Source organism: Lolium rigidum, chromosome 1 (genome assembly GCF_022539505.1).
Source record: "Lolium rigidum isolate FL_2022 chromosome 1, APGP_CSIRO_Lrig_0.1, whole genome shotgun sequence".
NCBI classification, from domain to species: Eukaryota; Viridiplantae; Streptophyta; class Magnoliopsida; order Poales; family Poaceae; genus Lolium; species Lolium rigidum.
The window spans coordinates 12,058,538-12,075,764 of NC_061508.1; the positions used below are offsets into that span (position 1 = coordinate 12,058,538).

At 46.9% G+C, this 17,227-nt stretch overlaps 1 protein-coding gene across 1 annotated transcript; it reads left to right on the forward strand.

Moving 5' to 3' along the window:
* Positions 1-16,370: 16,370 nt before the first annotated feature.
* On the forward strand, positions 16,371-16,699 carry LOC124667551 (late embryogenesis abundant protein 6-like). The gene has a single exon (XM_047204820.1). It carries the CDS (start codon positions 16,419-16,421, stop codon positions 16,695-16,697), a length of 279 nt encoding a protein of 92 aa, XP_047060776.1. The 5' UTR covers positions 16,371-16,418; the 3' UTR covers positions 16,698-16,699.
* The last annotated feature ends 528 nt before the right edge of the window (positions 16,700-17,227 follow it).

Here is a 17,227-nt window from a genome sequence, read left to right on the forward strand (position 1 = left end):
ACGGCCGTTGCCGCCTAGGCCTAGTACTGCCGCGTAGTCGTCCTCCGCGTCGCTGGGCTCCTCATTCGGCTGCGCGAGGTAGCTGCAGCCCTGACCGGTGTTCCCGCGCCTCCTGCGCGGCCTGCTGGAATGGCCAGCATTGTCATTGTCGTCCAGGTTGACGACGAGGCCGAGGCGGTGACGACGCTCGTTCTCTGCGGGGCGGTGATCCGCCGTGCTCCAGGCCTCGACGAACTCGTCTGTCTCCTGGAACGACTCCAGCTAGGCGCGGCGTAGTCCCGAGAACTCCTCGGGGTCGTCCTCCGCCTTGATGATGGACGCAACCGCCTTGTAATCTGGCGGCAGCGTCCACTCCTGCTTGACGGGGTGGAGCTGGCGTGGCGGAGAAAGGTGGCGCCGTTCATGGATAACGACGATGCTGCCACCGCCATGGTGACGCATGCGAGGAGGCACCTCCTCCTGCTCGTCCTTCACCATCGCCAAGAAACGTGGCGACGACGTGTGGTACGGCGGGTATCTCGCCGGGAAAGAGGAGCAGCGTGAGGAAGACGATGGCATCTTCCACCGCGCCGTCCACGTCCCCTGGCCTCGCGAGGGCGCTAACTGTTGTGGCGACATTTGGGCCCCGTCCCACAAATACAGTGATCACTTCGTTTTTAATTCGAACTACGAAAAATCAACTGATCAGGTCATTATCAGTTTGACATGGATACAAACTTAGGTATTTCAAACATATATGGACCTGGGTTTCTAGTGCTTCCTCAACTGGCATAGTTCCTGAATTTAGCAATGATTCCACTCCAACCAGCACCTGTTTTCCTCCAAGCAGTAACAGTTTTGCATCATAATAAAGTAAAAAATTTCATCAGAAAATAATAATAGTACACCCATCAGTTGAGATATTTTTGAATATTCATTTTTGGTCTAACCTCTGCACTGTTAGTTGTTGTACTCATAAGATACTCACTATACTTGTTCATGACATCTGTGTAAACAAAATATATCTGGGCTTACTTTCTCCATGCAAAAAATAGTTCAAATCTGAATTCATGCAACTCATAATCATGTTTGTGAATTCTATGACATTTTTTCTTCTTACCATGATATGTGTCCAACATTTCTCTGACAGGTAAACCTACAAAGGATGACAAGATGAAATAAGAGAGGAGATTTTGTTTGTGCAAAGTTTCAGAAGATGAAGAAGAAGGGATCTGCTGGGGTGAGTGAATGTGAGTACCTATCTGCCTTTGATTTGCAACCAGATCTACTTCTGGGCCTTTGATTTTCGTAAGATTCTTGGATTCTTCTTCGATTCTGGTGGTCTCTCTTGTTCTTTTTCATGGACCAAATCCTCCATTACTGCTCCTCTGTAGTACGAGGAAGGAGGAAAGGATGGAGTGGTTGTGTGCGATCGGTGGAGACGGTGGAGGTTAGGTGAGATCTCCCGTACCTGTCTTTTCTTGACGTGAAAGTGGCCGTGGCCCAAACAGATGAAGCCCAGCAATTTGAGCCCAATAAAAAGTGCAAGAACAACACAAGGAAAAAAGTAGAAGCCCAACAACTTTGCTGGACGATAGGTTGTTTCTTTTTCGTGGCCTGTGGACATGCGATGACGTCAGCTGACTCATACTTATTTAAGTATCAGTCACCTGATCTCCAGTCGCTCCCATATAATATCAACGTGATCATTTGTTATCACTTCCACGGTTTGCTAAGCCCGCAACGAAATCAAAATTAACATGTGGTTTTGAATGGTTATGAGGGTAATGGTGCTCTCCTCATCCCACAAGGGATCAAATCCCAGCTTTGAGACTTTGTCGGAATATGCTTTCAGCGAGAAGCGATGTTTACTTTAGTAGCTATGCGTTTATATTGGCTTCGCCAATCTCAAAATCCACATCAGTTGAGGAAATAGCACTTCACACCACTTGTTGGGGCTGAAGCTTCCACCTGTCTATGAAATCCACATGCGTTTATGAACCATTGGCATAGCTCCCTCCCTGTTGCGCCCGAGGTCACTAGACCGTCGGCATAGCTCCTGCAGGCGAGCCGTCCACGAGGGTGTCAGCGCCTAACACGTGGCCAACCTATGACCATTGGCATAGGTCAGGCGTCGTTCCCCCCTTTTGTTAGTGGTGGAGCCCTAACGGCAACATCTGTGCTGACGGCCAAAGAAACCCGTCAGCATAGCTGGTCTATTCCGACGGTTATATTGTACCGATGGTTCTTTCGTTGTGCCGTCACACGCTTTGCCGAGGGTGGTGGGCTGATGGTGACCGTCAGCATAGGGTTGTGCCGACGGTTTTGTGCGCTATGCCGACAGCAAGTACGATCGGTGGAGAAGCGTTTTCCTGTAGTGTTTCCAAATTTGTACAAACCGTTGTGTGAAACATGTGTGCTTAACTGGTTGATGAATTTTAGCAGACCAGTTTGATCACATTGAGCTTGGCTTGGGCTCGTGATAGTGCGTCTGATTTGCTAATGGCCTATTAGGTTTTTTAATTAGTACTATTATGTTCTCTGCAAAGAATTGCATGAAAAAGTGGTGTTTTGTGCAACAATAAATTGAAGTTGTGGTTTTGTACAACTTTAGCCCCAACAAATGGTGTGAAATGCTATTCCCTCACATCAGTTTGTTAAAGGAAAATGCTCCATATCCGTCGAAGGATGGGACGCGCTGTGCCTCCGAGTCCCGCGTCGTCGATGCATCTTGATCTGGTGGACCAGGCCGAGCCACGTCAACCCATCGCCCCTTCCTCCAGATTCTTCCAGGTAGCCACCACGCGGCGGGAGAAACGTGGGTGGCCCCCACCCGCTTCCTTATCGCTTCATCTCTCATCCCGTCCTCTCGATTTTTGGCTCGTTCCCGTTCTTCTCGGCCTCCTCGGCGAGTTCCTCGGTACACCACCCATGCCGCTATAGCCGGCCGCCGCCACTGCTCCTACAAACTGGCCGGCCAGCACAACGATGCCGCGGCTGCTAACTCGAGCCCTTGCTGAGATCTATCTTCCTTGTCTTCTTGTGGCCCGTCCTTCAACGTCCCTTGAGGAAATCCGCTCAGTGGATGTTCTCCGACGTGTCTCCGTCCCTTCTGCTGCCGGCGTCGCCGCGTGCTGCCCCTGCTGCAAGCGCCTGCGGCCGGCGCTTCAATAGCTTTGGCGCGGAAGCTGTAAAGGATGGACGCTGATGCTACAACCTGCTGTGGGCGCCGCCGGAGCTAGAAGGGCCACCACGCGGAGCTGCAAAGGATCATGGTCGACGCTGCAACGGCCTCCCGTCTGAGCTGCGAAGGCCCATCGCATATGCTGCATGGCCTGCCGGCGTAGCTGCATGCAGCAACCGGCGGTGCTGCCGCCGGAGCGGCGGAGCTGCAAGGAGCGGAAGGGGGTGCTTCAATGGTGCGCCACCGGAGCTGCAAAGGTGCACCGCCGAAGCTTCAAAGGTGCGCCACCGGAGCTGCAAAGGTGCGCCGCTGGAGCTGCAAAGGTGCGCCGCCGAAGCTGCAAAGGTGCGCCATCGGAGCTGCAAAGGTGCGCCGCCGGAGCTAAAAGCGACGAATGCCGCCGTTGTTAGACCGCCTCCGTGCTGCAAGCCCTCCGACGAGCGTCGTCGTAGTGCTGCTGCAAGCTCACGGCGGTGCTGTTTTTCGTCACCGACGACTACTCCCCGGTGGTCCTCTCCGGCGGCGTGCTATTCCGGCGACAATGGCCGGCGGCGCGGTATTCTCCGGCGACGCGGTCTTCCGGCAACAATGGTCGGTGCCCGGTGTTGTGCTGGAGTTCTAGGCCTGGGGCTGTCGGTGTTCATGTCCGTGTGTTTGTTTATGGTGGAGGATCAGTTGGAGGTGGGTAACGAAAATTTATTTTTCTTTGTACACGTGTCAAGCGGGGAATCCGGAGGTTCGGGGGCTTGAAATCCTCCGGAGGATTAGGGCATCTCCAACCGGGAGACCCAAACCCAAAACCGTACTCCGGATGGGTCCAGATGGGTCAAAACTGCACCCAGCGGGGCAACCCATCCTAAAAGCGGATGCTCCCGACGTCCGGTTTGACCCAAAACTGACTCAAATCTGGGAGCGATTTGGGTCGAGGCGGACACAAGCGCGCGTCCAGTCTGTCCGGCCGGACACGCATTCTGGCCCATTTGACAGAGAGACAAAGACAACCAAATGGACCCCGCAGCATTCTCTCTCCTCTGTCCTCCTTTCTCCCATGAAAATCCATGGTACAGCCGCCGGAGTTTGGCTCGCTTCGTGGACTGCCGCCGTCGCCTACTCATGGAGGCACCCGTCGCCGCCGCCTCCTTTTTTTCACACCTGCCGAAAGTCGTCTGAGGCAAAACAAGCTCCGCGGCCGCGGCGAGTTTGGGGCCGCTCCGGCGACGACGGTCAGAGATGGAGTAGAGCAGGCGGAAGGCGGACGCGCTGCTGTGCGCCCGCTTGGAGTCGACACGCTGCTCGCTGGCGCTGGTGCTGCGGGCGGTCAGAGCAGACGAGACGCTCGGAGCGCTGCTGCTCGATGCTTTGCTTGGCTTGTACGGGCGGACGGGCTGCTGCCGTTGCTCCGGTGGGGACGAAGCCGCGCCCGCGCTGTGATACGTCCAATTTGCATCACTATTTTATATCATAATTTGCTGTTATTCATTGATATATTTCATATTGGGACACATTACTTATGTTATTTCATCTATTTTGCATGTTTCATCGTTATTGGAGGATCGAACACCGGAGCCAGGATTCTGCTGGAAAAAGCACCGTCAGAACGCAATATTTCGGAAGATCAACTGCGGAAGGAAATTATACCAAAAATCCTATTTTTCAAGATGACGAAGGAAGCCAGAAGGAGGAGCCAGGAGCAGCCAGGGTGGGCCCACACCCTAGGGCGGCGCGGCCCAGGCCCTGGCCGCGCCGGCCTGTGGTGTGGAGGGCCCACGACCCCTTTCGCCTCCTTTTCTTCGCCAAACCCTTCGTCCCGAAGACCTAAGCCACAGAGGGTACCTCGCGAAGAGTTACAGCCGCCTCTGCGGGGCGGAGAACACCAGAGAGAAAAGAGCTCTCCGGCGGGCGAGGAATCCGCCGGGGAAATTCCCTCCGGGAGGGGAAATCGACGCCATCGTCACCGTCATCGAAGCTGGACATCATCGCCATCACCATCATCATCATCTCCACCATCAACATCGCCGTCATCACCGCTGGACACCGTCACCGCCGTAGCAATTTGGGTTTGATCTTGATTGTTTGATAGGGGAAACTCTTCCGGTATCGATTTCTACTTGTTGTTGATGCTATTGAGTGAAACCATTGAACCAAGTTTATGTTCAGATTGTTATTCATCATCATATCACCTCTGATCATGTTCCATATGATGTCTCGTGAGTAGTTCGTTTAGTTCTTGAGGACATGGGTGAAGTCTAAATGTTAGTAGTGAATTATGGTTGAGTAATATTCAATGGTGTGATATTTAAGTTGTGGTGTTATTCTTCTAGTGGTGTCATGTGAACGTCGACTACATGACACTTCACCATTTATGGGCCTAGGGGAATGCATCTTGTATTCGTTTGCCAATTGCGGGGTTGCCGGAGTGACGAAACCTAAACCCCCGTTGGTATATCGATGCAGGGAGGGATCGCGAGGATCTCGCAGTTTAAGGCTGTGGTTAGATTTAATTCTTAATTACTTTCTTGTAGTTGCGGATGCTTGCAAGGGGTATAATCACAAGTATGTATTAGTCCTAGGAAGGGCGGTACATTAGCATAGGTTCACCCACACAACACTTATCATAACAATGAAGATTATTTAGCCGTATGTAGCGAAAGCACTAGACTAAAATCCCATGTGTCCTCGAGAACGTTTGGTCATTATAAGTAAACAAACCGGCTTGTCCTTTGTGCTAAAAAGGATTGGGCCACTCGCTGCAATTATTACTCTCGCACTTTACATACTCGTACATTATTCAACTGTTACATCAAACCCCCCTGATTACCTGTCTGTGAGCATTTACAGTGAATCCTTCATCGAAACTGCTTGTCAACACCTTCTGCTCCTCGTTGGGATCGACATTCTTACTTATCGAAGATACTACGATACACCCCCTATACTTGTGGGTCATCAAGACTATTTTCTCGGCGCCGTTGCCGGGGAGTGAAGCGTTATTGGTAAGTGGAATTGGTAAGGAAAACCTTTATCGTTGTGCTGATTTTATTTCTGCCTCGTTGCTATAAGTCATTATGGAGAGATCTTCTCTTCAATTTCTATTTGGGAAATCTACTACTACCGCAACGGTAGTGGATGAAGCGCCGAGTGAGGAAGTAATACCATATAAAATACCTATGAAAATTATTGAACGTGTTATGGATAACCGCTATGAAGGGGATGGAACTGTCCACCCCGGTGATCATTTACTGTTTTTGCATGAATTATGCGGGTTATTCAAATGTGCAGGTATTGCTATGGATGAAGTGAGGAAGAAACTATTCTCTTTGTCGCTGTCCGATAAAGCGGCGCATTGGTATAAATTATTGGATAATGGGGATTCTCTTGAATGGAATGATATTGTGCCCCGGTTTTATTCTAAGTTCTATCCTCCAAGTGAAATTCATAAGGATCGGAATCGCATATATAATTTTTGGCCTCATGATGGAGAGAGCATCGCCCAAGCTTGGGGGAGATTGAAGTCTTTAATGCTCAAATGCCCCATTCATGAGCTTCCCGGTAATGTTATTATTGATAATTTCTATGCAAGACTTTCTTTTCAAGACAAGACCTTGCTGGATACTTCTTGTTCCGGATCATTTACACGCAACAAAGAAGAGTTTAAAAGGGACCTTCTTGATCGAATCCAAGAAAATACCGAAGGATGGGAGAACGACAAAGATCGAGAATCGTGTATAATTTATGATTATAAATGCATTGAAGCTTTTATGGATACTCGATAAATTTCGTAATATGAGTGCTACATATGGTCTTGATTCTCAAGTTGCTGTAAATCTTTTTAAAGCTTTTGCCTCTCATTATGAATTGCCAAAGAAGAACTTTGATAAGTATCATGAACCATATAAAGATAAAATTGATTCATCTATTAATAAATGTGTTGTAGTTGAAACTGCCGATCATGTTATTCCCGAGGTTTATATTGAAAAAACTCCTTTCCCTGCTAAAATGAAGGAGTACTCTGTTATAAATAGTGCGGTTCATAAAAGTGAAAAGAAACCCGTAGAACCCGAAGAACAAATAAAAGTTGAACCTCGTTGTTGCAATAGTTAAAGATCTTGTGACCGAAAATGTGGAGGATGGTCATATTATTTTCTCGTGAAGATGCTTCTAATATTGTTTCACATCCTAATAAACCCAAACAAGCTAGTGTTCCTATGCTATCCGTTAGAATTGGTGATCATTGTTATTATGGATTATGTGATATTGGTGCAAGTGTTAGTGCTATTCCGTATGAGCTTTACACGGAGATTATGCACGAAATTGATTCTTGTGAACTTGAAGATATTGATGTGGTTATTCAGCTGGCTAATAGAGAAACTATTTCTCCAATTGGTATTGTTCGAGATGTGGAAGTTTTATGCGGTAAGATTAAATATCCTGCTGACTTTTTGGTACTTGGTTTCGCTGCTAGTGATTATTGTCCTATTATTTTTGGTAGACCTTTTCTAAATACTTGTGGAGCTATTATAGATTGCAAGAAAGAGAAAATTTTGACTAAATTCGCTGGTGAATCTTATGAGTTTAACTTCTCTAAATTTACTAAAACTCCTTATAAAGCTGATTTGCCTAGTAATGATTTTAAAATGGAGCAATGTGCATCTATTGTTCTTGTTCCTAATAATCCTTTGCAGCAACATTTGGAGGATAGCGAGAGCGAAATTTTTAGGAAAGAAAGAGATGAGCTTGAGGAAATTTTTCTTCGCCAACCTATTCTCAAGCATGATTTACCGGTGGAAGATTTGGGTACAACACCGCCACCAAAGGAAGATCCTGTTTTTGATTTAAAGCCTTTACCCGATAATCTTAAATATGCTCATATTGATGATAAGAAAATATATCCCGTTATTATTAGTTCTAAGCTTTCGAGAGATTGAGGAAGAAAGGTTATTGGAAATATTGAAGAAGCATCGAGGCGCTATTGGCTACACTCTTGATGATTTGAAGGGGATTTCTCCTTCTATTTGCCAACATGCTATTAATATGGAAGATGATGCAAAGCCTCGTTGTTGAACCTCGGCGTCGTCTAATTCCGAAGATGAAGGAAGTGGTAAGGAATGAGGTATTACGACTTCTTGAAGCTGGTATTATATATCCTATTGCCGATAGTAGATGGGTTAGTCCCGTGCACCGTGTTCCCAAGAAAGGAGGTATGACTCGTTGTGCCTAATGATAATGATGAGCTCATTCCTCAAAGAGTAGTTGTAGGGTATATAATGTGCATTGATTTTCGAAAAGTTAATAAAGTTACTAAAAAAGATCATTACCCTTTACCCTTTATTGATCAAATGCTAGAAAGATTATCTAAAAATACTCATTTTTGCTTTCTTGATGGTTATTCGGGTTTTCACAAATTGTCGTTAAAGCTAAAGATCAAGAGAAAACCACTTTTACTTGTCCCTATGGAACTTATGCTTATAGACGTATGCCTTTTGGTTTATGTAATGCTCCCGCTACTTTTCAAAGATGCATGTCTGCTATTTTTCATGGTTTTTGTGAAAGTATTGTAGAGGTATTCATGGATGATTTTTCCGTCTATGGGAATTCTTTTGATAGTTGCTTGCGAAACCTTGATAAAGTTTTGCAGAGATGTGAAGAAACTAACCTTGTTCTTAATTGGGAGAAATGCCACTTTATGGTTAATGAAGGAATTGTATTGGGACATAAAATTTCGAGAGAGGTATTGAAGTTGATAGAGCTAAAGTTGAAGCAATCGAGAAGATGCCTTATCCGAGGGATGTTAAAGGTATTCGTAGTGTTCTTGGTCATGCTCGGTTTTATAGGAGATTTATTAAAGATTTCTCTAAGATTTCAAAGCCTCTTACTAATCTTCTTCAAAAAGATGTACCATTTGTTTTTGATGATGATTGTAAGGAAGCGTTTGAAACTCTTAAGAAAGCCTTAACAACCGCTCCTATAGTTGAACCCCCTGATTGGAATTTACCCTTTGAAATTATGTGTGATGCTAGTGATTTTGCTGTAGGCGCTGTCCTTGGACAGCGAGTAGATAAAAAACTGAATGTTATTCATTATGCTAGTAAAACTCTTGATGCTGCTCAAAGAAATTATGCTACAACTGAAAAGGAATTATTAGCTGTAGTCTTTGCTTGCGATAAATTTAGATCTTATATTGTTGATTCAAAAGTTACTATTCATACTGATCATGCCGCAATTAGATACCTTATGACAAAGAAAGATGCTAAGCCGAGGCTTATTAGATGGGTACTTCGTTGCAAGAATTTGACTTACATATTGTAGATAGGAAAGGTGCCGATAATCCCGTTGTCGATAATTTGTCTAGATTGGAAAATATTGCTTATGATCCTCGTTCTCGTTAATGATAGTTTTCCAAATGAACAATTGGCTGTAATAAAGGTGAGCTCGCGAGACAGTCCTTGGTATGCCGATTATGCTAACTTTATTGTTTCCAAGTACTTGCCTCCAACCTTTTCAGCTCAAGCAAAGGAGGAAATTCTTTTATGACTTGAGGTATTATTTCCGGGATGACCCACACTTATATAAAGAAGGAGTGGATGGTATTATGCGAAGATGTGTCCCCGAATATGAACAACAGGAGATATTGAGTAAATGTCATGGTAGTGCTTATGGAGGACATCACGCCGGAGAAAGAACCGCGCAAAAGGTTCTACAATCAGGTTTTTATTGGCCAACTCTCTTCAAGGATGCGAGAAAGTTTATTTTATCTTGTGATGAATGCCAAAGGGTTGGTAATATCTCCAGGCGTAATGAAATGCCAATGAATTATACTCTTGTTATTGAACCGTTTGATTGTTGGGGATTTGACTTTATGGGACCTTTTCCGTCTTCAGAAGGTAACACTCATATACTCGTTGCTGTTGATTATATTACTAAATGGGTGGAAGCTATACCTACAAAAAGTGCTGATGGTGAGACCTCTTTAAGAATGCTTTTAGATATTATTTTTCCTAGATTCGGAGTACCTAGATATATTATGACCGATGGAGGTTCTCATTTTATTCATGGAGGTTTTAGAAAAACTCTTGCTAGGTATGGTATTAATCATAGAATTGCTTCTCGCTTATCATCCTCAAACTAGTGGTCAAGTAGAGTTATCAAATAGAGAGATTAAATCTATTTTGGGAAAGACCGTTAATAAAACTAGAAAGAATTGGGCTAGTAAATTGAAGGATGCACTTTGGGCTTATAGAACTCGCTTATAAAAATCCCATGGGAATGTCACCTTATAAAATGGTTTATGGGAAAGCTTGTCATTTACCTCTAGAACTAGAGCACAAAGCTTATTGGGTCGTTAGAGAATTAAATAAAGATCCTAAACTTGCCGGTGATAAGAGGTTGTTGCAATTGAGTTCTCTAGATGAATGGAGGAATGAAGCTTATGAAAATGCTAAGCTCTTTAAAGAGAAAGTTAAAAAATGGCATGATAGGAGGATTATCAAAAGAGAATTTAATATTGGGGATAAAGTCCTATTGTATCGGTCTCGTCTCAGATTCTTTGCATGGAAATTACTCTCGAAATGGGAAGGACCATATGTTGTCGAGGAGGTGTATCGTTCAGGAGCAATCAAAATTAGCTCTCTCCAAGGCAATGCTACGCAAGTGGTGAATGGACAAAGACTCAAGCATTATATCTCGGGTGATTCTTATAATGTTGATGTTGATATTATTCAAGTGGAGACACCGGAAGATTTCATCAAAGGGCAAATTGACAGTCCGCCAGAACTCGACTTTGAATAGGTAACAAGATCGGTAATGAAAAGTACGCAATTTACCTTTCGAACTATATTTTTGCTGTTTTTGGAAAATATGAGAAATTACGAGTTCGAAACGGAGTGGAAAGGACGCACGAGGGGGTGCCACCATAGGGCGGCGCGGCCTGACCTGGGCCCGCGCCGGCCTATGGTTTGGCCGCCCCGTCGCTCCTTTCCGACTCTGGTTCGATCTGGTATTTTCCTTATTTCGCGAAAATATTTGCTATATAATCTCCCGGACCCCCGGAGGTCCGTATATCGTGTTTTCGACGTGTTTTGTTTCGAGCTGTTTTGCCAGGATTTGTTTCGGATCTAGAGTCATCATGTCTTCGTCGGAAACTCCGAAGGACGGCTCCAGCAAGGATGTTGGCAACTTGTACATGGAGGAGCTGAAGATGCACCCCAAGGAGTTGCTGCTCGTTGAAGGAGAACTGCAGGTCAAGGATGTCCAGGGTCCTAAAGGAGAAGGAAGCCTGGAAGATAGGATGGAGAAGTTAGAACAAGAGGTTTTCAAGTACAAGAAGATGGCTGAGCGTGAGGTGGATATCTTCCACGAGATTGTGTCCGAACTCATTGCTCGAACATGAGAAGGAAACCGCAAAGCTTTGGAGCGACATCCTCTCGCTTCACGACACCACCAACAAGCTCCAAGCACAACTCTATGATTTTCGTAATCGAACCGTGAGTATGAAAACAGGTTTAAATACATAAGCCGTGCTCCTAGTTTCGGGATCCCCGAGACCAAGACGTCGTTTCTTGATGGAGAGCCTCTTCCTTGGAAGTTTGATGACGGGAGTTCATCACCACCATCGCCGCAGGAGTAATTCATCATCGGTATTGGCATCCCCTTGGTTTGTTCCAAGCTTGGGGGAGTGCCGCGGTATCACATTATCACTACCTTTTACTTTTATTGTCAAGTAGTATCATATCATGAGTAGGGAAGTTATCATATAAGATGGGTTGCGTTTGGAAGTATTTCTCCTTTGGTTGGTTGTCTATGTATCCCTTGGTGTGAGTTATCGTTATGGAATATTAATGGGAAGTCTTATCATTTACATATTGCACATCTTATTTTAGTTTGCAATCTCTACTATATGATTCACCTTGTTGTTAGTATTGGTATCACTTTGGGAGCATTGAATAAATCTATTTGGTTTTGGCAAACTTAGCATTGGTCAATAGCAACAACACTTTGAAGTTTAAATAGAAAAGAGAAATACATGTAGTTGTTTCATTGTCTTTCTTGTTAGCTCATAGCTTATTATTCGAAGTTAAAATTGTTTGTGTTTGCAAGGAAGATGCATGATTGTTTCTATCATATGTATATTTGTTTGTTTCCTTCGACTCTTATGCTTGCTAATTAACCTTGCTAGCCAAAGACCCGTACCGAGAGGGAATACTTCTCGTGCATCCAAACCTTAACCCAAACCTATGTCATTTGTGTCCACCATACCTACCTACTACATGGTATTTTCTCGCCATTCCAAGTAAATACTTCATGTGCTACCTTTAAACAATTCAAAACTTAGTATCTCTTATTTGTGTCAATGTTTCATAGCTCATGAGGAAGTATGTGGTGTTTTATCTTTCAATCTTGTTGGGCAACTTCCACCAATGGACTAGTGGCTTCATCCGCTTATCCAATAATTTTGCAAAAAGAGCTGGCAATGGGATTCCCAGTCCCAAATTGATTAAACTAAATAGACACTCCTCCATGGTATGTGATTGATGGACGGCACCCGAAGGATTCGGTTAGCCATGGCTTGTGTAAGCAAAGGTTGGGGGAGTGTCATCATCATAATTAAGCTAAAATAAAAAGGCACTCCTTCATGGTATGAGATTGTTGGCAGGCACCCGAGGATTCGGTTAGCCATGGTTTGTGAAAGAAAGGTTGGAAGGAGTGCCACACAAAATGGAAATAATATGGGAGCCGCTCTTAGGAGGTTGTCTGGCAAGGGGGTTAGAGTACCCGCTACCAGTCGTTGACAACAACAAACACCTCTCAAAATGTTACTTTTATTACCTCTATATGATTGCAAAACTGAAAAAGCTCTAGCACATGATTTAATCCCTGTTTCCTCTCGCGAAGGGCCTCGTCTTTTACTTTATGTTGAGTCGAGTAAACCTATTTCCCTCCATCTCAAGCAAGCATTTGAGTAGTTGTGATCAAACCATTATATTGTGATTTGCTACATCATGTCTTTTATTCTTCCTTGTTTAGTACAAGTTTTATCTGAATGAATATAGCTTTGCAAGTTATCAATGATTATGAGAAGACCATTACGATTGAGTATGCAAGTTGTGCCTTATAAACTTTAACATGAGAGCGCTGCTCAATGAGATAAATATAATCTGTTAATTGTTCTCTGACCAAGAACGAAGTTTGCCATCACCAATCATGATTTCTCATGCACCTTTACTTGTGATTACCTTATACTTGTTTCAATATGAGTTATAAGAGGTTGTTTACTATAATGTCCCGTGTGAATAAATATGATGCTTCTTGTCCGTATTTTATTTATCGACTCTTCACTCCATAAACATGTGGTCATGTCTATCGAGTTCAGTTTCGCTTGGGGACAAGCGAAGTCTAAGCTTGGGGGGAGTTGATACGTCCAATTTGCATCACTATTTTATATCATAATTTGCTGTTATTCATTGATATATTTCATATTGGGACACATTACTTATGTTATTTCATCTATTTTGCATGTTTCATCGTTATTGGAGGATCGAACACCGGAGCCGGGATTCTCGCTGGAAAAAGCACCGTCAGAACGCAATATTTCGGAAGATCAACTCTGGAAGGAAATTATACCAAAAATCCTATTTTTCAAGATGACGAAGGAAGCCAGAAGGAGGAGCCAGGAGCAGCCAGGGTGGGCCCACACCCTAGGGCGGCGCGGCCCAAGCCCTGGCCGCGCCGCCCCGTGGTGTGGAGGGCCCACGACCCCTTTCGCCTCCTTTTCTTCGCGAAACCCTTCGTCCCGAAGACCTAAGCCACAGAGGGTACCTCGCGAAGAGTTACAGCCGCTTCTGCGGGGCGGAGAACACCAGAGAGAAAAGAGCTCTCCGGCGGGCAGGAATCCGCCGGGGAAATTCCCTCCGGGAGGGGGAAATCGACGCCATCGTCACCGTCATCGAGCTGGACATCATCGCCATCACCATCATCATCATCTCCACCATCAACATCGCCGTCATCACCGCTGGACACCGTCACCGCCGTAGCAATTTGGGTTTGATCTTGATTGTTTGATAGGGGAAACTCTTCCGGTATCGATTTCTACTTGTTGTTGATGCTATTGAGTGAAACCATTGAACCAAGTTTATGTTCAGATTGTTATTCATCATCATATCACCTCTGATCATGTTCCATATGATGTCTCGTGAGTAGTCGTTTAGTTCTTGAGGACATGGGTGAAGTCTAAATGTTAGTAGTGAATTATGGTTGAGTAATATTCAATGGTGTGATATTTAAGTTGTGGTGTTATTCTTCTAGTGGTGTCATGTGAACGTCGACTACATGACACTTCACCATTTATGGGCCTAGGGGAATGCATCTTGTATTCGTTTGCCAATTGCGGGGTTGCCGGAGTGACGTAAACCTAAACCCCCGTTGGTATATCGATGCAGGAGGGATCGCAGGATCTCGCAGTTTAAGGCTGTGGTTAGATTTAATTCTTAATTACTTTCTTGTAGTTGCGGATGCTTGCAAGGGGTATAATCACAAGTATGTATTAGTCCTAGGAAGGGCGGTACATTAGCATAGGTTCACCCACACAACACTTATCATAACAATGAAGATTATTTAGCCGTATGTAGCGAAAGCACTAGACTAAAATCCCATGTGTCCTCGAGAACGTTTGGTCATTATAAGTAAACAAACCGGCTTGTCCTTTGTGCTAAAAAGGATTGGGCCACTCGCTGCAATTATTACTCTCGCACTTTACATACTCGTACATTATTCAACCGTTACATCAAACCCCCTGATTACCTGTCTGTGAGCATTTACAGTGAATCCTTCATCGAAACTGCTTGTCAACACCTTCTGCTCCTCGTTGGGATCGATATTCTTACTTATCGAAGATACTACGATACACCCCCTATACTTGTGGGTCATCACGCTGCAGCTGGCATGAGGAGCTCTGGCGGGGAGGAAGGCGCACGTCGCGCCCACGTCGCTGCAGGGCCGGCCACCATGCCGCTCGCAAAGAAGCCGCCGCCCCTGGTCGTCGTGCGCGCGGCGATGTGCACCCGCGCGAGGCGCTCGTCTCGGCCGAGCTCGCCGTGCATCCATACATCCATCCATCTGACGGGAAGGAAGAAGCTCGCAAGCAACATGGGCGTCAAGGGATTCGTCGAGGGCGGCATCGCCTCAATCGTCGCCGGCTGCTCCACCCACCCGCTCGACCTCATCAAGGTCCGGATGCAGCTGCAGGGGGAGGCCTCGGCGGCCGCCGCCGCGCCACAAGCCGCTCTCCGCCCGGCGCTCGCCTTCCAGTCGGGGACACACACCGTCTCCCTCCCGGCAGCTGCGACAACAAAGCCCGGGCCGATCTCCGTCGGCGCGCAGATCCTGCGCGCCGAGGGCGCCGCAGGCCTCTTCTCCGGCATCTCCGCCACCGTGCTCCGCCAGACACTCTACTCCACGACGCGGATGGGGCTCTACGACATCCTCAAGAAGCGGTGGACGCAGGAGAACGGCGGGGTCCTGCCCCTCCACCGCCGGGACGAGGCGAGCATGGGCGGGGCACGGGCGGGGCGAGCCCTGGCGGGGCGGAGGTCGCCGGGGCGGGGGCGAGCTGTGGCGGGGCGAGCCGTGGCCGGGCGGGGGCGGAGCTCATCGGGCTGGTTCAACTAGTACTAGTATGTGGAGAAGAGGAATAGTGTTTTGGATCGTGTGTGGGGTTGGGGAACAAAAATGAGGACGGATGTCTGTGTGCGTCCGCGCGACATCCGCGTGTCCGCGGGACAACCCAAACGGATGAAATACACCGTCCGTTTGGGTCAGCCGGTTGGAGATGCCCTTATCAGCACGCCCCTTTGTTAAACCCAGTCAAGGAGCAACCGACAGTACACCCGGGAAATGCGGATCGCTCTGCCACGTGGCCTTTTTCCTGTTGCAGCTCTAGGCGGCCGACTTCGGATGCGAGGTCGACTTCCCCTTCCAATAAAAAAGTGTCCATCCACGACGCATGCTAGTAGGAGTAGCTGCGCACTAGCTTGTTCCTTTCCTCTACCTAATCCATGTCGATCGACATCGCGTAGCTGTCAGGCCGCGTCAGCCTCCTCCACCCTTCGCAAGCAGGCCAGCCACGCGTCGCACGGCGATTCGTCCACCTGGAGCACGGCTCCGCCTATATAATACCCCCGCTCGACCAGCTAGCCGGAGAAGGAAAGCAATTCAAAGCAACAACCACAGCAAGAAAACACAACAGCTAGAGATCGAAACCAAGAAGATGCAGCACGCCAAGGTGAAGGTGAAGGACAGCGCGAGCGCAATGAAGGCGAACGCGACGATCACTCGGGCCAAGGTGGCCGAGAAGGCGGAGGCGGCGACGGCGAGGTCGCACGACGAGCGGGAGCTGGCGCACGAGCGCGGCCAGGCCAAGGTCGCCGCCGCCGAGATGGAGCTGCACCAGGCCAAGGTGGCGCACCGCGAGGAGGCCATGGAGCACCGCCTCCGCAAGCACGTCCACGGCCACAAGAAAGACGACAAGCACGCCGGCGGTCACTGATATATTCAAGCATGATTGACCCGGCCCGCGCGTGTGTGCGTGTATATGTGGTGTGTGTTTGTGATGTAGCCTGGCTGAATTTCCTCTTTTTCTTTCCCTTTATTACTTCCGTACTGTGCGCCGTACGTGTTAGTGTTGATTTGACGTCGGCCTCGATTTGACTTCACATTGACATTGTTGGTAATTAATAAAAAAAAGAGTCGATAATGTTTTCTGTATACTGCTTCAATATATACTTCCAGAGATTACAATTTTATGCTTTTCGTCGGCCGATTCATGTTGCAACTTTATGCGACCCATAAGACATGATATACTTACTTTGAAACTATAAGAGCATCTCCAGTCGCGTCCCCGAAGCGTCCCCAACCCGATTTGGGCGCGCAAAAAAACGGTTCCAGCCGCGTACTCCAAAGCTGATTTTTGTCCGGAACGGCCGATACGGTGTCCGGCGCCCCGAGCCCATCCCCGTCCCACAGGGGGCACGCCGGACACAACGAAAAGCGAGGCGAAGCGACGCGGACCCGACGACG

Excerpts from the sequence above, each read along its gene's own strand:
- LOC124667551 (XM_047204820.1), top strand. The coding sequence starts at position 16,419 with ATGCAGCACGCCAAGGTGAAGGTGAAGGACAGCGCGAGCGCAATGAAG.